Source organism: Hevea brasiliensis, chromosome 15 (genome assembly GCF_030052815.1).
Source record: "Hevea brasiliensis isolate MT/VB/25A 57/8 chromosome 15, ASM3005281v1, whole genome shotgun sequence".
Taxonomy (NCBI): domain Eukaryota; kingdom Viridiplantae; phylum Streptophyta; class Magnoliopsida; order Malpighiales; family Euphorbiaceae; genus Hevea; species Hevea brasiliensis.
The window spans coordinates 73,016,739-73,042,779 of record NC_079507.1 but is presented as its reverse complement, the minus strand read 5'-3'; the positions used below and the strand labels follow the sequence as shown (position 1 = coordinate 73,042,779).

The window sequence follows — 26,041 nt, the reverse complement described above, 5'->3', positions numbered from 1 at the left end:
AGAGCTACTTACCTGTTGGTAAATGCAGTTGCCATTGGGGCAAGCTACCCTTAAAAAAGGGTCTTCTCTTCTAGTATGGCAATGATATCCCTGGCTTACTCCCGTTTAGCTCCATATAAGCTCCACACAAATGCCCTCTTTGGTACTTACCTTAGAGCTACTTACCAATTTTGTTTGTAATAAAAAAAATAAAGAAACTAAAGAAAATAAAAGAAATAAAGAAAATATTAATAACAATTTACATTAGATTCTAACTCTAGTCTCCTAAAGGGTTAAGATTCCTAATTAGTTACAACTACCTAATGGTCTAAGTCTTCTAACATGATCCAAATACTTTATAACACTTCTTGAATTAAAAGAATACAGAAAATAGATCAAATATCAATTAAAACCTAAGAAAATACAAGAACATGCATAAATATACAATTTTCAAATTCTGGCAGATTAACAGTAGCAAGAAATTCGATTTTTTAAAAATAGTTAAACATGCTTAAAAATCGTAAAAAAATTACAGAAGATAGCCTACATATCATACAATAACATAAAATTTATAAATCAAACAAAACCCTAGCCGAATGATCTATATAAATCGTAACTCTTCTAAGTGACAGAATCGTACTACTTTTTTGTAAAATTCATAACTCATTAACCACAAAAGATATGAATGCAAAACCAATTGGAAAAGATTCATAAGATTCTGAAGTTAATTTTAGACACTAGATTTGCACAAAAATATTAAGGAACAAGGGAGATATGGGCTCCACAAGTCGGATATCCTGCAAATCAGATTTTACAGGAACCCTAACTTCAAACAGCCATAACTTACAAAATATTAAAGCTTTTTTAGTGATTCTTGAGCCTAAAGTTAATGGAATTTCGTGTAGAATATGAATATAATTTTTACAAATTTTTTACAGATTCAGAAAATAAAGAAAAATAATAAAAATACGAGAGACAGAAACTAAACATGTGCAGAGTTGTGTATCCCCTCAAATTAAACATGATTACATGATCTATATGAACATATAAAATAAATTGAAGACAAAGAGCATAGAATTAAAATATTGTGTGGCATAGATCTTGAAAAGAAAAGAAAACAACAAAAACTGACCTTCCAGAAATCTTGTATGAAAATCTTCTTGAATAAAAGAAAAAATAAGGAAGAACTCAAAGAGTCTTGAATATCTCTAAATTTCCTATAGCTCTGAATTTTCTCTTCCTCTTTCCTCTCATCCTCCCCTTCTTCTCTTCTCTAGTAGGGTATTTATAGGGTTTTGGGAGAGGTGTGATAGGGTTTGGAGTCTTAGGGTGATAAAGTTTAGACGACTTAAACAACTGCGATTGCAGAATTCGAATAAGACTGGAATATGGGTGAGGTGTTTCAACCAATAGGAAGACAGGAAAAAATGGAAGGCACCAATAGGGAATGAGGAAGATGTGTGGTAGGATTTGGAGTCTTAGGGTGATAAAGTTTAGACGACTTAAACAACTGCGATTGCAGAATTCGAATAAGACTGGGATATGGGTGAGGTGTTTCAACCAATAGGAAGACAGGAAAAAATGGAAGACACCAATAGGGAGTGAGAAAGAGGTGTGGGGTCAAGGAGGAGAGAGATATTTTGTTATTTTAATTTTTAGAAAATAATTAAATGGATCCCATTTAAAATTCCTAACTAGGCTTTCTTAGGCTCATAGAGCTCAATTAAACTTAATTAGATCCATTTAAGAACTACCCATATTAAATTTAAACAAAATAAAATTTTATTTAAATTTAATTAAATTAATTTTCCCAAAACTTTATTATCATTTTTATTTTTTTCAAGATCATGCCACGGAATTAATAATTCAGCTTCATGCCTCCAATTACATCTTACAGTCATATAATTTTTCATCATCGGGTTTCCCACGGCCTCAATGCACATACTCATCATAAAATAAGGGTCTACATATACTCATAATTCATTTTTTGAAAAATTGATATTATAAATGCTTCTTACTCAAACACAATTTTGTTTAAATGTTTAATATTGAAATTTCTAATAAAAAATAAGATTTGTGGGTAAAAGATAAATGAAAATATATTCAAAATTCATAATTATTAAAGTTATTTTAAATTATGTACTTAAATTTTCTCCCAAGACTTTTATATTTTAATGAATACATTTATTAAATTATCGATAAATATATTAAATATTTGATGTAGTTGATTTGAAAAAGAAAGTTCTCATAATGAGATTTCATCATCTGGAACTGGATAATCCTACTTAGACGTTGGAGCACGATAACTTGCGCAACCAAACAGTGTCTTAAAGTATTTGCACCAACCCTACGATATCTCCATTTTCAACTTGTCCCCAAACGCGATCTCCCATCGTCGCCAGGGAGAGAAACTAGTTGCAAAGAACCAACCGATGATTTTTCCCTAGGTCAGGCATAATTCATAAAGTTCCCGCTGGATCAAGAACACATTTTTTAAGTTTCCAACACTTGGAAGAAGTCTGTAAATTTCTCTGTGCAAAGGCTCCAACCAATTGTCATGATTGTGCTGTAGAATCCAACAATGTGAAATGTGAATATGAATCCAAATTCATTTAATCCACAGGAAATCAGTGACTCCTGGCTCGGATATGAATTTGCCTTATAAATGCTTTTCTTGGTGCGGCGTTATAGCTGGATGCTAGCTGACTGGAAAAGAAAGCGAAACGCGGTAGCTTACTGCACACGGTTAACACATGTAGCCTTCATTGCGTAGCCTACCTAACCGTCCACCTGATTTCCATGTAAATTTAAGCAGGGGAACAAATGAATGCGTAGTAAGTCACAATTAGGGCCTGTTTGGTTTAACTGTTGAATACAATCGATACCGTACTGATAATCATAGTACCGATAAATGATAACGATAAATGATGATAATTGTTTTATGTTAAGTGTTTGGTAAAATTATATTTAACTGTTGCTGTTGATACGTGAAATGACTAATAAGAGTATATATCATATAATTTATTTTATTATTTAAATAAATATAAAATTATAAATTTATTACATTATATTAAATATATAATTATTAAATTAATATATTATATTATTTAAATAAATATATAATTATTAATCTTTTATATTATATCATTTATTTTATTATTGAAATAAGAAAATAATTATTTTTTAAGATAATTAAATAATTTTAAAAATATAAATAAAATAATAAATAATTATTATTGTTAATATAAAAATTTATAATTAATTTTAAGTTTTTAGATATAAATAAATATTTTATATTTTATGTTATTAATAAAAAATATTTTATCAAAATTAAAATACGTTAATTAAAATGTTAAAATTTAAAATGAAAAAATAAAAATATTAATAATATTAATTTTCTAGTTAAATAAAAAAGGATAATATGGTCAAAATAAAAAATAAAACCAAATCATTTATCACCGATGAGAAAAATTCTAAAAATAGAGTGATATAAACCGAATGATGGGTATCATATCGCTTGCCCATATCGCCTCTATTTTTTATTTTTAAACACTATAGTTTGCTTGGGTGTCTATCATCATATCACTCCAACAGTAAACCAAACACCCCCTTAATCCATCGCATAAATCCGTGGATAGCAGATCATTCAATAGTTAGTCTGGTAGATTTTTTTTTTATGAGATTTGATTAAATCAGGGACGCCAACAGGTGATTTAGATTTTAATTTTAAGGGATCTCAAATCTAAGGGAATTATAACCGTCATATTAAAGGGTCTTTATTTTTTATTTAAAAAAAAAGATAAATTTTAAATAAAAAAATTTAATTATTTTAGTTTCAATTATTACCTTTAAAATTATAGTATTTTTGTGTTTATTTCAATAAATATAAAATAATTTTAAAATTTTAGCCTCAAAATGCTAATAAAATAATAGTACTAACAACAAAATGATAATATTTATGTTAAAAACATATAATATATAGTACTAGTAATTATACTATCTTTTACTAAATTTTTAATTCAATATAGTTTCACTTAAATTCTTTATAAGAATTAAAATTAAATTAAAATAATAAACATAAGTGCTCAACTAAATTTCTATAATTTTTTTTAATACAATTATTCAATTTGGTTCATGTACAAATTTCGTCCTTACATAAGATTCATGATCAATTCAGATTCATGGACCAATTTCATACTTAATCAGGATTTAAGCCCTAAACTGGCATAGCCAGTTATGGTACAATCTAATTCCCCTCAAAGGTTAAAAATATAACGAACAGTTGACCCACAAGGGTGAATGAATGTGTCCAAAAGAATAAAGGAAATCCAGCACGTAAGAACAATCTAGGTTTTACCAAAACTGCTTTGCTTTAGGCCCAGAAAAAAGTAAAACAAGAAACTCTGTGACCTCAATCACAGGGAACAAAACGCAGGCTCGCTCTCCTCACCTGAATCCACAACAGATACTGTCGCCTTTTTCGCCCACCACGCGTTACTCGCTTCGAACGTAAATCACGCGTATCCTGCCACGTCATACATGACCCACTGGAAAAGTGGGCCCCTGTCCATTTGGCGAGATCCGGGAGGTGATGCATTGATCTCCAGCAGCAGGATTTGGAGGGAAAACTGGAAAAACTAGTTACGAGGAAAGAGAAAACGTAAATAAGAAAAAAAGAAGGGAAAAAAGAAATAATAGTAACAGAGGCCACCCCAATGGCTTATTAGCTTCCCTGTTTATATTGGGCCATGTCTATGGAAACATAAAATCTGTCTCCCCCCCACCCCTTTCCTTCTTCTCTGTATCTGTCTATCTCTCTTCTTCTCCCTCGTTTCTTCGCCCGAAACTTGCGTCAATAATCGGTCATGCATGCCGTCTGATTGCTGCTAACGGAACCCGGCGAGGTACTATTATTTGCTCGATTTTCCGTTTCGTCGCCGATTCGGTTTTTTTTTTTTTTTGGGGGGGGGGGGGGGCGCGTTTTGGGTAGTTGCTGGGTCAGATCTGGTTGTTTTTGCTCTCATATGTTGATTTGAGAGAGATTTTGGGTTTTAAAAATTGTTTCTTCGGCATCTATTACTCAATTTGGGATGGTTTTGAACGGAATTTTAAAACTATAGGGGTTTTGGGTGTTTTTGGCTGCGTCTATGGAAGAGGGACGAAGATATGGTGACCCGTCAGGGTTTTTGGTGAAAAATAGGAGCTCTTCGGGTTGTTTGATTGTGAGAAAAAAGGGTAATGACGGTGTAGGAGGAGTGGGTTCTTCTGGTTCACGAAAGGTTTTTGAGTCCAAGAAGGAGAAGAAGAGGGCTAGGATGGATACGAGTGATTCAGGGTCTAGTGATGAGCTGCTAATGCCACCTCGAAGAAACCTAGACCCTGGAACTTTACGTGTTTGTAATGGTTCGAGTTTTTATGGTAAGGATATTGTAGAACAGGATGATACTGGTAGGAAGAGGAGTAGGGGAGAGAATGCTAGGAGTAATGAGGTTGATGTGATCGGTAGGAATGGGGACGACTTCAGTGAGCGGATGAGGAATAGGTTAGATGTGTTTGAGTTTGACGGATATGATGGGAATGATGGAGAAATGATGAGGAGGAAGCACTTTGATGAAGGTGGGATGGAAGGGAGGAGGTTTTTTGGGTCAGTGATGGTGGGGAGAAGTGGCATTGAAAGGGAATACGAGACGGGATTGACTAGACATCCTATTGTTGATAGAAGAAAGAGTTCATATTTTGGGAGGACAAGCAGGTTAAATAGGGGGGATCATGGTGACAGAGATTCGGTTCATCCATCTACATCATTTTATAAGGATAAATATGATTCAGATGAGCCAATTAGGGTTCAGGGGAAAAATGGTGTCTTAAAGGTAATGGTGAATAAGAAAAAGTTGGGTGGGTCTTTGAAAAGTTATGACCTCTTGGAATCAGAGGAAAAGAGAAAGGGTTTGAGGATGGAAGATACTGTCAAGAGGAATGTTCTAATCCGTCCTTCGTTTTATCCAGAGTCTAAAAGTGCTGACAAAGCTAGTTCATTTGTTGGGACACTGGAAAAACCAATGAATATGCCGAGATCGTCAGCTAAGAACTCGTCAACTAGGAATGGTAAGGTCAGAGATTCAGAGGATAGTGATACATCTTTAAAATTGGGACTGAAGAATATGGAGGCTCCTAATTCTTTGAAAATGCCATTGCCAACTAGGAATTGTAAGGGCCGTGAGGTAGATTCAGAAGACAGTGATACATCATTGAAACTGGGGCTAAGGAATGCAGAAGTTCATAAATCTATGAAAGGGACAAGCATTGGTGGTGAAATAACCACATGCGATCAGTTTCCATCTACTAGAGTTAAGGAAGGCAAAGTTAAGCGTGGTAGTGGCACAGAAAAGCAGAAGTTGCGAGAACGAATCAGGGGAATGCTTCTGAATGCAGGCTGGACGATAGACTATAGACCAAGAAGGAACAGAGACTACCTAGATGCTGTTTACATAAACCCCACAGGAACAGCTTATTGGTCCATCATCAAGGCATATGATGCACTTCTAAAGCAATTAAATGATGAAGAACTGGCAAAATCTAAGGTTGATGGTTCTCCATTTACACCACTATCAGATGAGGTGCTCAGCCAACTAACAAGGAAGACTCGGAAGAAGATTGAGAAAGAAATGAAAAGGAAGCAAAGGGACAGCAGTGAAAGTGAGAATGCACGAGAAACTGCTGCAAGAAAGTCTTCAAGTTCCAGGCATGATGAGGAAAGCATGGATAGTGGCAGCCATGAAGAGAAACTGAGCTCCTTCATAAAACAGGGTGGTAAGTCATTGAAGAGTAGAACAAATGGCAACGGTTCTCTCAATGTAAACACAAAAGGTCAAAGTTCCACTCATCATCTGCATGATGGCATGGAGAAAGTGCCATCTGGATCCAATTCTCATCAAGGAAGAAAAAGTAGAAAACTTGGCAGATGTACTTTGTTGATACGGAATTCTAATGAAAGGCTAAACTCAGAGAGTGATGTCTTTGTTCCTTATTCTGGCAAACGGACACTGCTCTCCTGGCTGATTGATTGTGGAATTGTGCAGTTGAGCCAAAAGGTGCGCTACATGAATCGTCGACGAACAAAAGTAATGCTGGAGGGCTGGGTTACAAGAGATGGTATTCATTGTGGTTGCTGTAGTAAAATCCTCACAGTTTCAAAGTTTGAGATCCATGCAGGGAGCAAACTACGCCAACCATTTCAAAATATATATCTTGATACTGGGGTTTCCCTTCTGGAGTGCCAGATTGATGCATGGAATAGACAGGAGTCGATTGAGCACGTTGATTTTCATTCTGTAGACATTGTCGGTGATGATCCAAATGATGATATTTGTGGCCTCTGTGGCGATGGTGGGGATTTGATATGTTGTGATGGTTGTCCATCAACATTTCATCAGAGCTGCCTCGATATACAGGTATTTTTGCACTAAATCAAATGCTATTGCATTCTTTACATGCAAACTGTGCATACCTTCTCTTGTGTATTTGCATGTGCCTTTTTTTTTTTTTTTTATACCATCTAATATTGTTGTGGAAAGAGGGTTTAGAGAAATTCCTATTGTTGAGAATTTCTTGGTCTTTGCTATGTTGTGCAGAATGTTAGGAGCACCCCACTTATTCCTGAATTGTAGTGCTGAAGTATCAATGTTTATATACCTTGTTTCCTATTTATGCTTTGAGCTATTTCAAGTTTTTTGAATAAAACATGGAACTTTTCACATTATTATTCTTGGTTGGATGTGCATTGCTTCTTTGAAGCGAGGAAACAAGTGTAATGTAGATCACATATCAGAGCAGACTCTGTTAAGTTGTTAGTGACAGTAGTGTTTTTGTTAAGTATGTGAGCTTAGCAGCTGTAATTGCATCTATTTGTTATGCTTTTGGTATTTATGGTACTCATGCTTGTCTTCTCATTGCAGATGTTGCCCCCATGTGATTGGCATTGTCCAAATTGTACATGCAAATTTTGTGGGATAGCCAGTGAGAACATTTTTCAGGGAGATGATGCAACTACTTGTGAACTTCTTACTTGCAGCATGTGCGCGAAGAAATGTATTTATCCTTCTTTTTACTTTGAATCTTGTTCCTGATATGCTTTTTCATTTCTATCTTTTCTTATGGTCTTCGAAATTTGAAATCTACTTCTGTGTAGATCACAAAACATGCATACTGGAGATTGATGCTCTTTCCACTGATACCGGTAGTTCATTCACTTGTTTTTGTGGGAAGACATGTAGAGAGGTATATCTTTTTCATGAGAATTTTATCTTCGTATTCTTCTTTCACTTCTGTAGTAATTTTTTTTCTTTTCCTTTGTGATATGGCAACTTCTGCACTAACATAACAGCCTGGTCAGTGGTATTTTTTCCCTGTATAGACTTATACTGTATAGACTGTATGGACTTAGATGTACCGTATAGACTTATACTCTTGTTGTTTGCACAGCTTTTTGAGCAATTGCAGAAGTATCTTGGGGTCAAACATGAACTTGAAGCAGGATTTTCATGGTCTCTCATTCATAGAACAGACTTAGACCTGGATATATCTCCTCAGGGATTTCCTCAAAGAGTAGAGTGCAATTCGAAGTTGGCTGTTGCTCTGTCTGTTATGGATGAATGCTTTTTGCCTATTGTTGACAGGAGGAGTGGGATCAACTTAATCTGTAATGTTCTTTATAACTGCAGGTAAGTTTTCTGTGTTATTGGATCATGGTTAAACATTGTACTACGGTGTTCCTCTAAGCCTTTTATGGTAGCACATATATTTGCATACTTGTGGGCATGGATGAATGAAACATTTTCAGGTCATTGGTTCTTATTTTTTTGTCTCTATATCAGCATATGAGAAACTCTGTGTGGGGTCGTGCATGAGATCCATTCGTTGACTTTTCAGTAGTAATTTAACTTATTTTGATAATTATTTTGAACTTTTCTTTTTGTCAAGTGGGCTATCCTCTTCTTCATTTTTTCCCTCTGTTAATTGCTTTTCTCTTTATCATGTGCAGATCAAACTTTAATCGGCTGAATTATACTGGTTTTTATGCTGCTATTCTGGAGAGGGGTGATGAAATAATTTCTGCTGCATCCATCAGGTTTAAAGTTATTGGTCATTTATTGGTTATATTCTCTATGCAATTTATCGCCTTGAGGATATGAAGAAAGAAGTGAAGTAAGAAGTAAAGTTGGAGAAATAATACTGAATGGAATTCTCTGGAGTGAAAATTATATGGTTGCTGTTAAAGATTGAGTTAGTTCATCTATCAGGAAAAAAAAAAAGAAAAGGAAAAAGAACTATGGGGGTTGAGGTTGGATTGTTCAATGCCTGGAATTAAGTTTTCTTATCTGGAAAGTCACATGGCATGGAGTCATGTTCTTAAATGCTTCTCTTAACACATCTTGTTCCTTGTATTGATCAACTTTCCTTGCAAGTTTAGTTTTACGGTTTTAGTTTCTCTGTTAGCTAAATATTAACAATGCCTCTGTTTATTGCCTTGTTTAGATTTTAGCATGGAGTTCTTTGTTCATTTGGTCTTAAGATCTATGATATGTGGCGTGGATTAGCATAAAGTTGAATTATGACAATTATGTGTTGCCCATGGTTTAGGTTTCATGGAACTCAGTTGGCAGAAATGCCATTCATTGGAACACGCCATATATATAGGCATCAAGGGATGTGCCGTCGGCTTTTTTGTGCCATTGAATCGGTAATAATAAATATATGCACTTAGCATTTGCATATCTAAACAATTTGAAATATGGATTTTGCTTTCATCTTTCCTCCAGTTTACTTTTGTCCTGCTTTGTTTCCAGAATTTACGTTAATCTCTTCTTTCCTTCCCAGGCACTGTGCTCCTTGAAGATTCAGAAACTGATTATCCCTGCAATTTCTGAACTTACTCATACATGGACAAAGGCTTTTGGTTTCACCATTCTTGATGAATCACTCAAGCAACAATTGAAGTCTATGAATATATTGGTGTTCGCTGGCATAGATATGTTACAGAAGCAGCTATTGGACCAGGAAAATATTGATGGGAACAGGACTACCAGCTCAGGTTTTCGTCAAATGCATTCTTTTTACTTTCCACTAAAATTTTATTTTTATCTTCCTTTATTCAACTTTGCATTTCTTCCAACAGGTGCAAAAAGAATGGAATTCAAAGATGGTGAAAGTATTAAATGTGAGGTGGCAGTTAAATCTGGTATTGATTCTTCTGCCATGCTTGATGATCTTAATGAGTGTGATAATGGTGGTTTGGGATGTCCCAGTGGTTAGTAGTTCTTTAGATGCATCTCTGGAACAAAAAACATTCTGTACTGATTAGGGAGACTATAAATGCAGATATTGATTCAGGGGATAAGTTAGATGAAGCTGCTTTGGTGAAGAAAAGTCAATACATCTCTGACACAAGTCATTATCTGGACAAGATGGCCAATAAAGCGAATTCAGATTCTCTTGCTGGAGATAATAATCAGTCTTATAATCAGGGTGATGCATCTCCTACAAATTCTGATTCCCGTTTTCTGGGTGTTTCCTTAGATGATACTTCTGTGATGAGCAGTTCTTTAGTTGCTTCTAGTGAACTTAAAACTTTAGGTGCAATTGGGAGGAATACATGTGCTGATTCTGAATCAGGGGACAAGATAGATGAGTTGCCATCTGATAGGAAATGTCTCATTATCTCTGATACAAGTGGTGATAGACAGGAGGAAAATAAATTGGAAGTGGCTTCTTCTGTCAAAGATAATATTCAGCCTTGTGAAGAGGGCGATATTGGGATTGCCCATGCATTAAAACTAAATGAGTCTACTTCTGATGAACTTAAAATCTCAATAGAAGGGACTAAAGCTGTTGATTGTCATTTAGAGGATGAGTTTTCAGAACTAGCTTCCAAGGGGAAACATCAGTTTGACTCCGGTGCAAATCATCGTGCAATGGAGATGCAAACTAAGCCTGTAGTGAATTCTCACATTGAGGATAGATCCCAGTCTGGACCAGAGGATGTACACACAGTAAATGTTGATGTGGCTGGTCTTGCAGTTGTCCCTTCCACAATAGAAACAACAGTTGACAACTCCAGTGAGAAAGTAGATAACTCCATTGAGAAAGTTGGTAACTCCATTATCTCCGTTTTGATGTCCAATGGTGCTGATGAGAGTTCCATGCAAGTTAACTTTGATCCAAATGATGAAATAGCCTGAGAGGGGAAGCAAGTTAGATGTGGCTTCAGAAGCTGTTTCTGAAAGCATTGTGAAGTGAGTGTTCCACATGCTGTTGCAGATAATTTCAGGAATGACGTGTGGTTGAAGGGAAAACTGAATCATGCTCTGTTTGATGCTTTCAGAATATTCATGTTCAGTGTTCTCTTTGCCACTTGAATAAATTATCAATGTGGAATGCAGCGATTGTACATGAGTGCTGGGCCATTGGTGCTTCTACCTTTGATATTAGCAAGAAATTATAGGTTTCTGATGAGAAGTAATTAGTTTTGCTGCGTATGATTTTAAAGGTTCTGGTTTAACTGTCGAGGATATCAAAATTAACTCGGTGCTGACACCTTCAAATTGGGCTCTTGGTGGAAGTAATTGGTGCCATATGAGCTTGAAGTCTGAGGAGAAGTTGCTTCTGTGAAAACACATCTTCTGTTGGTTGTTGGGCAGATGCTTTGAATTTTGCTGGCCAATTTTCTCATGCCTTTTTCAGCGTGTACATATCCGGATCTGCCAAGTTCCACATTCATAGTTTCTGTGGAAGTCTTGTATTAATTCATTTTTATGTAGCAACGCCCTTTATATCTATGTTAACTTGTCACATCAGGTGGTTGCAGACAGATTTTGAATAGCATTTTTCTTGTAATTATAACCTTCGTTCCATATGCCAGCATTTGTTCGTATAATTTATGTCAGCTGCAAGTTCTGTGCACATCTCAATTGGATTGGACTGCATGCTTCTTACTGAAGTAACATGTTCATTTGATGGTACTTCTAAGTAACTTTCTTACGTGCTTCTGGTGTGCTTTCTGCTTATGTGCTGCTTAAAATTGGCCAAACAAAATGTTCATTGTGGGCTAATGTTTCTGCTGTACAGTCTCTTCCGTGCACTTGGGGAGGACGTTGGATTTTCTCTATAGTATTAGTAGCGGAATTGTCCTTTAAATACTAGAAGAATTGTGTTTACCCCCGCGTATTTTAAGTGAATTAATTAAAGATGAAGTACAAGGCCAGACTGCCAATGTTTTTGTCTTTATATCTCCAAACAATGGATGGGTTATTTTTATTTTCTTAATGAATGTTGGCCGCTGTGCTTATCTGTACTCTGTATGCAGAGACGTGCAGGCACGTTTGTTTGGTCGCCTTGAGTTTATAAATTTGGGCCGCTGTGCTCATCTATGTTCTGTAGAGGCTGCAAGGCAGATCCAGTAGCCAGATGCAAGGAGACGCTCTGGAAAAATACGCAGGCGTATTCCCTTATCTGTGGCGGGTTCTGCATCGAGTTAAACGTAGATGGGGATTTCAAAGGCTTGCCCTGGATGAACCTAGTGCTAGAATTCATCATCGGAGATTTCTAGTCAGGAGGTGCGACTCGTAGTTGTTCTGTCCAACAAGTAGAGAGAGTTTCTTCCTTTTGTTTCGCTTGCGTAATGCTGTAGGAATAATGCTCAATCTGCAGTGCAGCTACCATTCATTTGTTTTGTTTTATTTCTATTATCCTTCAAGATTCATAGCCATAATAATTGTTCAAATCACCCACTAATGTTAATGTATAATTGCAATTGAAAAGGGCTCATTTTTCTTCAATACAAATTAATGTTAGTTTTGTAAACGCCATTCACTTACAATCATGTTGGGAGGAAAAAAAAAATCATTTCTCCTTCTCGACCACCGCCATCACTGACATGCTATTCTCACCCTCCCTTTCTTCTCTGCTTCTTATCGAGAGCCAACCCCCTTTCCCAGTTCTTCCTCCACCCCACCCCCAACCTTTGCTTCTCTGCTTTTGATTGGGATCCCGGATCCACCCACCCTCCTTTTCTCGGTTCATTCTCCTTTGCCTCTATTGAGATCCATCCAAACCCCTTTGCTTGCTCGCTTTAACCACGACCATTCAAATCCTGTTTTGCCATTCAAAAAATCCTTCACTGGAACAAAAAGCTCAAAATAACTGGAGAGGCTCCACTTATTGTGCAATCAAGTTCAGCAAAGATGGCGTCAGCAAGACAACTATTAATGACTAACGTTAGCTCCTCATTGGCTTGCATCAGCATTCAAAAACGAGTTAATTACACTCTCCTTGTTGAGGTTATGAATGATGATTGATGTCTGAACTAAGCACTAGTGCATGAGAAAGTGGTGATTCAATTTTAGCTCTTCTATTTTTATAAACTCAAGTTGCTCATCTATTACAAAAATTCTTCAGCCGGACTTAAATCGTTCAATATCACAAACATGAACTCTTCAGGAAGTGGTGCAGTGTCTTTACAACCTCTCTTGCTGACTTCAGGTAAGCCCTTGGCAATAGTTTCCCAGATTTTGTTTTCTCATTAGGAACAAACAATGATTTAATGGCCCCAACAACTCCATCTGTTTCCTCTAGATCTTTTGATTCCTCTTTAATGGCGTTGAAATGCAATTTAGATTCTGAATGGCAAGAAATGAAGCGCTACAGATTAGAATAAGCCGACGACTCGAAGAAGCATCTTGAGATATGACAGAACAGAATTACACCTCAATTGCAGTATACCTGTTATGTTGCAAAAAGCTGTTAAGACAAAAGGTTGGCAACAACAACTCGATCCATCGCTGAGACTCAGTTGTTGATTCTGATTTATTGGTGTGGATGGATCATGGATAAATAAATAGAAGATAAAAGATGGAAATGGGTATAATTTTGTACTATGATAATATAATTGCAATCTTCTTACCTAACAAGAATGATTCAGCATTCATCAATAGTCCAGACTACACATTGATGGGTTTTTGCAGTAACTACTGAAATCGTAGGCATCGATAAAACTTAGTCTTAGCAAGATTTAAGATAGTTGTTGCTTACAGAGGCAGTGGCTCTTGGGCTTTGAGGTTTTTCTCTATGTTTGGCAACTATCCAAAGGGAACACCTTTGCTGCAAGAATCATGGCCATTTCTTGTTCCTGGTAATTCAGCAGCTAAATCCAATGCTTCCCTTAAACCAAAAACAATCTCCTGAAATTTTGCTACCTTATCACATAACATATATATATATATATATACATATACACACACAATGAAACCAAAACATATAAGAAACAGGAGAAAGCAAGATACCAGCATGGTTCCTTCTCCGCACACAGACTTAAGCTTCCAATTCCTGCCTCTGTACTGTTCTCCATTCAATTGAAACGCTTTTATCCATATGGATCCAGGAGCCATTTAACATAAAATCAAGGATAAATTAGCCACCGAAGATACGGGCCCGATAAAACGACGTCATTTAAGCTGTCGATTTTGGACAGCTTGAGGGGTGTTTGGGTCATTAGACACTCCTCTGAGCTCCCGCAGTCCCACTTCTCAGCATCTTTGCTTTTAGTGCCCAGATTAATAGCCAACAAGCGCATCTGTTGACCTCTGAAGTCTGAACATCGACGCAGCCTGCCAGTGCCATCTTACCAATCTGCTATTAATATCTCTATTAAGCACGTGAATTTTCTCTCAGTTTTCTTTCAATAGTATCATCTTTTGGAAAACCCTAGCTATTTCCACCCGCTTCCCGAGGATGGCTGGTGGCTCGGATCCCAAATCCTCCTTCGATAAGCCTTCCTCCTCTGCTTCCCAGCGCAAATCCCGTTGGGAATCCTCCACTTTCACCGCCAATAATCCGTCGTCGGACTCCAAATCCAACGACAAGAAACCAGCTAAACCCGCTTCGAATTCAAATCCTTCGCCTAAGCCCAACACAGGCCCATCACCCAAGCCCACTTCCGCCGCTCTTCCGTCGGACCCAGCTTCTGCTCTGCCGGGACGCTCATTCCCTTTGCCGGACCTGGGCCCGCCTCCTCCTCCCACCTACGGTTTTCACATGCTAGAGCGTCGTACCATTGTCCTCGCCGACGGTAGCGTCCGATCTTACTTCGCTCTGCCCCCCGACTACCAAGACTTCCCTCCTCGTCCACCTCTACCCCCGCGGTTCCTTCCCATGGGACCTACTCTCGACTTCCCCGGTGCTGTCAGTGGTCACCGCTTCCCTCCAATGAGTCCTGAAGGGTTAGGCTTTCGCGATAATAATCAAAATCATAACCCTTCTACGAAGAGGAAATATGATGGCGGTGAGGAGGAATTCAGGTTTGGGAATAAGCCCAACGGGCTTTATCCGGGACCTGATTATCGCGGTGAATTTTTGGCGGGGACTAGCAGCCCTTTTAGGAGAAATTTAAGTGATGAATCCAGAGCGGGAAAATATATTAGGATTGCAGGTGATAGTGTAGGTGTTATCAATAATCATCTTGAAGTGGACCAGAATAAACTAAAGAAGGCTTTTTTGCATTTCACTAAGGTGATTAATGAGACTGAGGCGGAGAGAAACCGTTACTTGGAGGACGGGAAGCAGGGTCGCCTTCAGTGTTTGGCCTGTGGCAGGTTTGCAGTATTTAGAGTGTGTGTGTGTGTGTGTGTGTGTGTGTGATTGTTTCCTATTATTTTGTGTATTGGTTACTGCATATTACTGTAACAAGCAACTTTTCGAGTTTCATTTATGGAAATGCTTATGTGAGTTCTGAGAGAGCATAAATGAGCGTTTGGCTGTCTCAGGAAGGTTTTCTTTTTTTTTTTTGGATATCTTAGGTTGTGCTTTGGCATAAAAATTAGTGTAGGGTTACAGCATGGTTGTGTGTGAATTTAGTCAGCATGGTTGTGCGTGAATTTAGTCATTTACCTTGCACTTTCTTTGTTATATTTACAAGAGGAGGGGTGTTAGTGTTTTTAAGCATAATTAGAAATTAGATACATTACTTCAAGAAATGAAGATTTTTGACGGTTCATGTTGGTAACTTGCAACCAATTCTGGCTAAGAGCTTTGGTTAATTTTCAATACTGCTTTTCTGTTGAGCAGTTTTCTGATGCGCTTGGGTTATCTTTTCTTTTGATTGGGTGATTTGATGAAAGTTATTGCCCTTGCAATGGAGATTCTGAATAATTATCGTTAGCTACTGCTTTCCCTCATTCTCCTCTATTTATTTCTTCTCGATGATGCACAACTTATATAATAAGTTCATCAGGCTTGCTTAGATATATATGCTTACTTTACAAAACAAAATGCTGGTTGTTCACTTCATTGGCTAAGCTTGGATAGTCGATGCAATTTTAGTATGTGTTATTTATGTAGAAATGCAGAATAAAACTAGTTCTCATTTCCAGTGCTTTAGTGATCTGCAAAGTTAGTTGCAGTCAGTTCCTTTTGTAGTATTCTTTGGGATATTAGTTTACCAGTTGTATGTGATAATGTGCATGTTACTGGGGCGTTGAATGATCTCTCTCTCTCTCTCTCTCTCTCTCTCTCTCTCTCTCTCTTTCTCTCTCTCTTGTGGTAGCTTTAGGGTTTGTTCTGATATGTTATCCTTATGCTCTCTTTGTTTTACGATTATATTTTCCCCCGTTATTTGTAATACCATATAATCTTGAGTTAGCATGTCTGTTAGCCAGAGCATATATGGTTAAAAATTGTGACATTTTGTTATGAACCAGCTTAATCAATGAATTATTTGCAAAGTTTGCTACATTTGGCTAGTTATATAGTGTATTGAAGTAGGTATTCAAATTTCTAGCTAAATCATTATGATCTAGGATAATTATTTTTAAGTTCTAACGGATGCTATTAAGTAGGAGTTTTGCATTCATCTCAAGCTGCCAGATTCCCTCTCCCCTGGCCCCCTCTCTCTCTCTTTCTCTCTAATTCATGCAGTTGAGATATGTATATGTTCTTTGTCCCCTTCTCTATATATTTATGAGATTATCTCTGCCTGTTAATTGTGACGTAGCCTAGTTGTTCTCTTTAATTGGGGAGCTTCTTGTAGTCGTTATTTCCTTTATGCGGTATCTATTTTTCTATGAGGTATAAAGCTGTCCTTTTGAGTAATGTCGTGTGTTCGTCCATTTTGTTGCAAAGTTTTACCTTTGAGATAATTTTACTTTAATAATATTTGGTTTGATATGATGCTGTTTGTTTTAGAAGTGGGTTTGACACTGCATTTATGAGGTTAATTGTAACTTGGCTATTAGCAAGATAATTGCTTATTAGTCATAAATAGTAGTTTTACTTGCATGTTTTATATAATGTTGCTTTAAGCTCTACTTTGTTGTAGTATAGTTGCAGTGTAGCAAGGCTTTGTTAAGTGTGGGATTCTTTCTTTTTCTCAATCTTTTTGTTATGTAAGTATAAATCATTTTCCTTTTAGGTGTGAATCTTTACTCATACTTGTTTTTGTATTGTTCTTAATTGCACTAACTAATGGCTTGTATCAGACAATCCACTCCTGTATTCAGTTCCTTTATGTTTAAATACTTGTGTTCTTATATAATATTTTTAAGGACGCTGAACAAACATTAGACATGCTTTAAGATGTGTTTTGAGTTCAATTGTGGTCTTTTAATTGGTGTTGCTTGGACCGCTTCTCTTTGGGAAGTCAAAATGTTGATTTCTACTCTAGTTGTTACATAGGGGACAATGCTATCTCTGTTGTGATTCTTGTGAATATGTTGACAACCAAATATTAGACACACAAACTTCTATAATAATTGGGAGTAGAAATGAGACTGTGGTGGAATGTCATGGCCTTGGTGGGGAAGTGCTGTGCTGTGACTATATTCTGTTATATTGACCTATTATCTACAAGTAGAAGTAGATGGAGCAGTAAATGAGCTTGGTTTTAGGGAACTTTTGGAAAATGATTTATCCCTGTGGTATTTGCGACCATTAATTGTACCATGAAGTGGGAAGGAGTCATCATTTTCGTGGTGTGCAATGGTTAGAGTGAGATATAAATGAATATGGGCTGTGATAATAAAATGGAATGATAGCATCATTGTTAGAAAAAAGGAAGAAGCATTATGGAATCATGTGGTTGTCCTTCATTGGATTCAATATTATGTTTGTATGCATAAAGCTTGGGTTTTAGGGGGCCCCCCCACTCCTTCTTCCACGTAGTTTACCATTAAACTGTGTTAAAATGTTAGGCTTTGTTATTGATTTACTAACTTATGTCCAGAATTGCCAAAGTCTTGTATCTCTAATTTTGTTGTCAATTTATCATTTATTTAGTGACTTACAATTTCAATTAGCAATATGGCGTGCTTTTAGTCTTACTTGGAAATTGTGAATTCTACACACACACACACACACACTCTTTATTATGTGCTCTTCTCCCATCTGTTTCATTTGATTGTGTCAATCTGTGATATACTTGGCAACCTGCCTTTCTGGTTATGCCAACCAAACTTTCGCTGATGCCCTATGTTTGATGTTATACTGGTTTTTCTGTGAACTTTGATTTACTATATGTCTATTTTTGATAATGCCTACATCATTGTTTACTTTCCTTTTCCACAATGTTAAAACAGTCCACTGGGGAGGGGGAGGGTTCCCTTCGAGATATTCCCCATAACATTCAAGTGATGAAAAAAGTGCCACCACCACCTTAATTGATTTACTTTTATTCAAAGGTTAACTCTTCCTGATTACTTGATTTGAGGTTGATGTGTTATCCAAGTGAATTAACCTCCAATTTTTTGAATTTTTTTTATGGTGGACCTGATCTAATACCCATCTGTTTCTGCCTTCATTTTCTAGAACTGCTGAATTTTCTGTCTCTAATTTCTATGGCCCTTTTGGCTTGAACTTGTAAACTCACTGCAATATTTGAGAGAAGACCTGAATTATTATTCTTCAATGTCCTTGACATGCAAAATTACAGGTCTTCTAAAGACTTCCCAGATGTGCATGCTCTTATAATGCACACTTACAATTCAGATAATGCTGACTTGAATGTGGATCACTTGGGCTTACACAAAGCTCTCTGTGTTTTAATGGGATGGAACTACTCAAAGCCCCCTGATAATGCAAAGGTCTATCAGTTCTTACCTGCTGAAGAAGCAGCAGCAAATCAAGATGATTTGATTATGTGGCCCCCTTTGGTGATAATTCATAACACAGTTACAGGAAAAGGGAAAGATGGGCGCATGGAAGGTTTGGGAAACAAAGAAATGGATAACAGAATAAGAGGTATAATGCGCCTCTCTGTTCCTTTTTGGTAATTAATACTATATGTGTTGGTGTTCATCTGGTTAAGGTAATCCTTTCATTTAATAGGATGTGCTGTGGCATTCCTACATTGCAGCAGTTCCTATGACTAGCAATGTTATTAGTTACACCAACACCATTTTGGTACAATGTATGCTTTTGGGAATATGAATGGTTTTTACTTGAACAAAAAAATAAAAAAAAATAATCTTATTTTAAAACTTTGTAATATATTCTAAAATCCTCATTGGTGATGCCCATGTACAGTACCTTTCTACCTAGAGAAGTGGCTGCTATACAAAGTATAACTGATGGATCTTTGGCCAAAACATAACAGGAAGTATTATTTTGAAAAATTGCCAAGTCTTGGACATTCCTGCTTCTGTGAATCCCACTATCTCTGTAATCCTGTGACCTATCCAGTAAGCAAGGTTACTGGCTTAGAAGAGTATTATAAATTTGGATCAGTTAGTGGAGATTGACATGGCCAGTAGTTTGGAGTAGAGATGGAAGAAAAAAAGATGATTGGACATAAAGAAGATAGACAGAGAAAAAGAAGAAAGAGAAAATGTTCACAATTTACATGTGTTTAAACAAAAATAAAAATTCTCATAATTCCAACATTAGAAGTCTAAGAAATGTTTGTCTCCATTATAAGGACTTGAGGGCCAATGGTTGCATTGCTTTAGATAGTGCTTAGTGACATAGATTTGCGTAACTGATTGGGTTGAGAGTTGAGTCAAGTTCAGGTGATACAAAGTTGCGATTTTTGGTTAACTCAGTTGCATGGGTACCTTGAATCTTTACTGGTTATCTTTTCATTTATATATCATTGTGTTTTAATGATGCTTGCAGCATGTTAATAGTTATGATTTCTAAGTGTGTTTGATCTTTGGTTGTTGGTTGGATATCTATTTTGTTCTTTTTCATGATATGGAGGTGTACTTCTAATCACTTTTTCTGCTTTACATTGAAATTTACATAAATGGCTAGTTCAGTTGGTTCAATTTGAACATACTCTATCCAAGTCATCTCTACCTGTTTTTATGTTTAGTTAATTATTGTGAACTGTGATACATAGTTACATACTCTAGCGGAAAATAGGCATGACTGCTAATTCTCTCATGCTACCATAAATGTATGATGTGATATTATCCATTCAATGAGTGGTCTTTCTGGAATATGAGATTAATTTTGGGAAAGGTAGATCTTATCATTAATAACAATAGCTGTTGAGGGTCACCAGTCATGTGTAAAATCATATGTTTTATTGAAAACTTCTTTAATGTTTGGTAATTTATATACTTCTGTCCAATGATCACTTTATTCATTCTCTTGCAATTACAGTAACTGCCCCATTAGCTTGCACAAGTGGATTAAGTTGACATAGTTTTGTATAAAGCCGAGCAGAATGCTGATTATTTAGTATTCTCATAACAAGGATATATTTTTTTTTTCCTTTGAAAATTTTTATGATTAGGTACATTCGATACTTTGGCTTAAATTCTGGCCAGTTGGTCTAGTTTTGTGAAGTTGCTCCTATTCAACTTTGATATTATGGGATCATAAAGGATAGAAGGATATTTCAGAATTAAGTGTAGTGAAATTGGTCTTGGATTTTACTAATGATATACAACCATAGATTTTTGCATAAGATAATTACTTGGGATTTGGCTTTTCTTTCTCTTTTAGAGAAGCTTATTAGCGTGTCTTGAGACAGCAGCTGATTAAGTGCATCTTGATCTCTGACAAGAAAATGGATCAGACTTAACTCACTCTCAAAAGTTAGCTTAAGGTGGGAGGTGGGATTGTCCAAATTTTTATAAGAGGCACATTACCCACATGTTTAACCAATGTGGGATATTTAGCACTCTTGGTTTATTCCTGGTTGATGTGGGACATGCCTCTCTCATGCCCAACAATGAACATCAGGAAAGTAAAGTTTGCACAGAATTGAACATCTGTGGGTGGCTCAATATCGAGACAAGGGTTAGCTCTGATATCATGATAATAAAATGAATTGGGTCTAATTCGTCCCTAAAAGCTAGCTCAAGTGGAAAGGGAGAGGATTGCCCAAGTATTTATAAGGAGCACATTGCCCACATATGGGATACTTAACAATCTCCTTCTCCGCTAGTGTAACATGATTGTGGGAGTTCAGCTTGTTAATGTTTTAGCGTTGCCAGGGAGTCAGGCTTTTGCTAATCTCATCCTTCGTATGAGCTATACGCTTATCTTGGTGAAATTCATGACAATAATTACGCCTGAAGCAAACTTATGTCATAGGTGCTTAAGTGGTATTATACCCGTTCTTTGTCAAAGATTGAGCTTTGCTTGTCTTGGTTTAATGTCACTATCATGCATGTACCTACTGGAGTTGCATATTTTGTACTTTATGGTAGGCTGAGCAAGCAGAAAAATCATATTTTAATAAGAAAATTAATTAACTTTTTTATGAGCATGGTATTGCCATTGAAAGTTTTGAAATTTTGTAATGTAATTGGTTGGCTCTTTTAATTTGCATGTCCTGTTTCTCTGACCAATTTGGCTGTGCACGCTGCCTGCCTTAATAGGGGACTAGCTTCTGAATTTGAGTGGCTAGATTACTGATCCTCTTCATACCTAGTTCAGAAAACAAGTTATTATTGTACTTTTGTTTTATACGTGCGCATGCATGTTATTAACATTGCTTTGCATCATGTGACAATATGTCTTATACCTGAGAAACTTGTCATATCGGCAGCTAGGGATTGAGGTTGTCTGGATTTGAAGTTTAGAAGGGGAGGTTGCTCAGATGCTTGGTGTTTCTTTGAATGATTATATATGGGAACATTCTTCAATCTACTTTGTTTTGTGTCTAGTGTTTCTTGAAATCAAGCCTATGGCGGTGTAGCTACTGTGTGAATGCCAAATTCATTTTGAGGGGTATTTTGAATTTTGATAGAATAAGGGTTCCCTGCAAAAGTTCTTCATGGGCTCAAGAGTTGCTTACTGATATTTCTGGATGTCTGGTGGGAATTATTTAACATTAGTTTTAATTCTAAAAATTGTATCCATTTCAGATCTTGGATTTGCTAGTGGCAAGTCAAAGTCTTTGTATGGAAGAGATGGTCATCTGGGCATAACAATTGTAAAGTTTAGTGGTGACCAGTTGGGCCTGAAAGAGGCTGTGCGGCTGGCAGAACACTTTGAGAAGGAAAAACATGGGCGTAAGGCTTGGGGTTGCATACAACCCATCAAGATAGGGAAGGATGATGAGAAAAATCCAAACCTTGTGAAGGTAGAACGGAATGGGGAGAAAAAAAGGATTTTATATGGCTATCTTGGAATGGCTGTTGATCTCTGCACGGTTGATTTTGAAACAAGGAAGAAGGTTTCTATTGAGAGCCAGAGGGAATACAAAACATCCAAGTAGATGAATTGGTTTGGTGACAAGTAACTCATTTATGAATTCTGATCTCTAGTTTCTTTTTTTTTTTTTTTTTTTTTTTGGGATGTAATGTAAGCTGATTGCTAGTTGTGTCGGTGGTGGTGCTAAATTTGTTAGTTGATCTACAGACAATTGTGATATACAAGAACTTGTAGTTTCAGGTCGAGTTATAGATTTTTTTTTCACTCTGTTGTTAGCCCAAGCAATGCTCAGATGTAAGTTGTCACTATTTGTGCAAACTGTATTAGCCAGCATTGGTTGTGTAACCCAGTTGGCCTACACGGGAGCTGGAAGTGCACAATTACTTTGTAAGGTGCATGAGAAATTGAAAGGAAGCATCTCTGAAAAATGCTTCACATGCTTGCTTGTGGAAAACTTGACACACTGAATTGGAGATCTTTCCTATGCAATTGAAAGATGACAATTTCCAGAGACTGGACGGTTTGATAGGGACTGTTGGCACGTATTCAAGAAAACAATGAGGGGCGGGGCAGGAGTGAGTCTTGTGCTCTCGTGAATGTAGCTAGCACAGATTTATCAGTGGTCCTGGTGGTGGTTAAGTAATAATGACTCGTCGTATGGCTTGAAGATAATGTGGATTTGTGTTTTGCCTTTGCTAGGGCCGAGGAGAGACGATATGATACAACTCTGCTCAAGTGAATTTTTATCTTAAACATTTAAGGTATGGATTCGTTTTCTCCACTCTAAATAATTTTGAGTTAAATCTTTAGATTTGGCTTGCTTTGTTTTTATTTTCTTAAAGGGTTGTATTACATGATTAGGCAAAATGATCAATTTAGTCTTTACTTTTTAAGGGAGTTTAATTTAATTTATTTTTAACTTTTTATTTAATTTAATGTAAAAGTTTTAATATGAACTTAATTTAACTTAAAATTTAAAATTTATGAGTTAAAATTTTTGATTTTTTTGATTTAAATAAAAAATTAATAAATTTAATTTTTTAATTTTGAGATTATATTTTTTAATTTTTTATTTTAGACTAAAAAATTAAGAAATTCAATTTCTTTGAGTTTAAATTAAAATTTTTAAGTTAAATTAGATAAAAATTAAAAATTATATTAAATTAAGCTTTTATAAGTGTAAGATATAATTGAGTTTTAATCCTTCCACGTTACATTTTTTTTTCTCTCCTAGGTAAAGAGAATTTTATTACATAAGAGGGCATAAAAATTCAGGTTTTAAGGCCCAATTACATGAATCAAATAATCCATTCCTAATTCCCCTAATAAAATCTAGGTGCCTTAAAAAAAAAAAAAAACTCAGCAAACCCTTAAGCTTAGTTTACTAAAACAAACAAGAAAACTCTTAAGCTATTCGGGTTATCTACTCGAAAAAGAGGTTCCGACAGACACAAGCCAATAGTGTCGCAAGCCCTTTTAGCTGTAGGGGGGCTCTCCAATAGTGGTTCACCAAGATGAAGAAAGTCCAAACATAGATCACCCAGTGCCACCACATATCGACCTAACCAAGAAACATTTGGTGCACCAAGGAACTCAGGTTATAGAAACCGGAGGAAAAGACAGGCAGTGACCAACAAGAAAAGTGGAAAGGCAGAGCTCATCTTACGATCTCACTTTCTTTTAGCCATTGAGGGTCGACGATCATCATTGTGGCCAGTGAAAGTATCCTTGAGTTACCAACGCCAAAGCTAAACCAGGTTACTCTCTTGCATGCAAACCCAGCAACAACCAACCCAACTACAAGCTACAACCGGAAGCTTCCAAACCTATAAAAAATATCACCACCTTCAGAAAAACACACATGCAGCCATCAATAAACCCAATCAGGCCCACAGTAACATCCCTCACCAAATCAAGCGCAGGACCTTCAAAAAAAAAAAAGAAAAAACACCATATCTACAAACCACCACTCTTCAAGGGGAGGGGATAAACTCACTATCGAGTAGAGGGGAAGAGGCTGCTTGCCTTTGAAGGGCAAAGGAGGCTGCTAAACTGTAGAAAGAAGGGCTGAAAACCCTAGTTCAAGGAAACAATAAAAACCAGATAGAAAAGTGATAAAAGAAGGCAGAATGGTTTACCGATATTAGAGTGTTATTTCATTTTATTTTATTTTTTTTGGTTACCATACGAGAGCCTGCATTGTTAGTGAATTAGTGTTAATAAAGGTTTTACTGATTAAGGATTGCGCACTTTACACTTTTCTCACTCTGATCCTAAGAGTAAGAAAATGGTTAATTAGATTATCCTAGTTGGGTCTACTTTTACCAGAATTGCTTTGTATGTTATGTATTCATTAGCCTGAATAACTGTATGCTCTCATCTAATACTATTGTCACCTTGTCCTTCCTAATCTCGGCGTTGTTTAGTTAAAAGTAGCAAGTATTTTAAACGTGTGAAAGCTTCCTCCTCACTTTACTAATTTGGCCTTTTAGTTTAGGTGTGAGGGGGAAGCTTCTTCTCGCTGTTTCCAAATCAAACCCTGAGACCTGCGAGAAACCATTGTGTGGGACTTGGTGGTGAATGGGAAATTGGATAGAGAGTTGTAGCTTGGGTTGGAGCCATAATCCATGGTTTAGGTTCCCATAATTGGGCCCTGTCGTGGAGGGCCATGTAATCATGTAAAAATCCATAGGTTTTTGCCATAGATGGGCTAGTTTCTGTCACCTTTTCATTATTATTATTATTATTATTATTATTTGGTTCGGAAGCCACCATAATACGTATTCAACTTAATTTGAAGCCAAAGCTCTTTCATATGTCTTTTCAATGCGTGGACATTAGTATTTGATGCCATTCTTAATTAATAATTATAATGGTTTCTAAATGGGATAGATTTCTTATATTGGTGCACACCAACCTCCATGTTAATGTTTGCATGTACGAGACGCTCAAGACTACTTGATTTAAATCCCAACCCTAATCACATTTTCGTGGCCAATCAATTTGGGCACGCCTACTGGTCGACCACTACCACTCCTCCTTACCCATCATCAAAATTTTCTTTCATTTACTGGAAATTTAAGTTTATCCATCTCTTTCAAAATTCAAATTCCAATCGTCCTCGCGAGCGTTTAAGGTTAAAACAAAGAAAAAGAAACACAACTCAGGTGGACCCCAACCATCAATCAGCAACTACTCCCGGTTAACAGTGAAGAGAGATTAGCGGTTTGCAATTTGCAGCAACCCAAACCCACGGTCGTGGTGGCTATCATAAAAGCCTACGTGTCGTTTTGCAAACAAAGTGGGACCCACCAGCTTCTATCCTGGTTTGAATTTGGAACAGTGGTTGTTGAGGGATATCCATCACCCCCATCATACATCTATCATCCTCCCAACACCCCCCCCCCCCCCC

At 36.7% G+C, this 26,041-nt stretch overlaps 2 protein-coding genes and 1 long non-coding RNA gene across 5 annotated transcripts; 2 read left to right on the top strand and 1 right to left on the bottom strand.

The window, feature by feature from the left end:
- Positions 1-4,697: 4,697 nt before the first annotated feature.
- On the top strand, positions 4,698-11,939 carry LOC110671062 (uncharacterized). Its single transcript, XM_021833435.2, has 9 exons — positions 4,698-7,430; positions 7,935-8,067; positions 8,168-8,256; positions 8,461-8,699; positions 9,020-9,106; positions 9,619-9,718; positions 9,856-10,069; positions 10,154-10,216; positions 10,357-11,939. Exons 1-9 carry the CDS (start codon positions 5,127-5,129, stop codon positions 11,214-11,216), a joined length of 4,089 nt encoding a protein of 1,362 aa, XP_021689127.2. The 5' UTR covers positions 4,698-5,126; the 3' UTR covers positions 11,217-11,939.
- Positions 11,940-12,748: 809 nt separating this feature from the next.
- Positions 12,749-14,445, bottom strand: LOC110671057 (uncharacterized). Of its 3 annotated transcripts, XR_009144370.1 has the most exons (5): positions 14,316-14,445; positions 13,937-14,213; positions 13,756-13,834; positions 13,461-13,652; positions 12,749-13,126 (listed from the first exon to the last, which is right to left on the bottom strand). It is a non-coding gene; the product is annotated as an uncharacterized LOC110671057 (long non-coding RNA). The 3 variants fall into 3 exon arrangements; XR_009144372.1 differs by having other exon boundaries at positions 13,756-14,213; XR_009144371.1 differs by having other exon boundaries at positions 13,461-14,213.
- Positions 14,446-14,593: 148 nt separating this feature from the next.
- On the top strand, positions 14,594-22,974 carry LOC110671064 (uncharacterized). Its single transcript, XM_021833439.2, has 3 exons — positions 14,594-15,623; positions 18,953-19,260; positions 22,341-22,974. Exons 1-3 carry the CDS (start codon positions 14,764-14,766, stop codon positions 22,691-22,693), a joined length of 1,521 nt encoding a protein of 506 aa, XP_021689131.2. The 5' UTR covers positions 14,594-14,763; the 3' UTR covers positions 22,694-22,974.
- The last annotated feature ends 3,067 nt before the right edge of the window (positions 22,975-26,041 follow it).

Bases quoted from the DNA above. Each gene is read 5' to 3' on its own strand.
- LOC110671062 (XM_021833435.2), top strand. From the start codon at position 5,127: ATGGAAGAGGGACGAAGATATGGTGACCCGTCAGGGTTTTTGGTGAAA. The intron at 7,431-7,934 runs GTATTTTTGCAC...TTCTCATTGCAG, and splicing joins AGAGCTGCCTCGATATACAG to ATGTTGCCCCCATGTGATTG. The intron at 8,700-9,019 runs GTAAGTTTTCTG...TATCATGTGCAG, and splicing joins AATGTTCTTTATAACTGCAG to ATCAAACTTTAATCGGCTGA.
- LOC110671064 (XM_021833439.2), top strand. From the start codon at position 14,764: ATGGCTGGTGGCTCGGATCCCAAATCCTCCTTCGATAAGCCTTCCTCC. The intron at 15,624-18,952 runs GTTTGCAGTATT...GCAAAATTACAG, and splicing joins CAGTGTTTGGCCTGTGGCAG to GTCTTCTAAAGACTTCCCAG. The intron at 19,261-22,340 runs GTATAATGCGCC...TATCCATTTCAG, and splicing joins AATGGATAACAGAATAAGAG to ATCTTGGATTTGCTAGTGGC.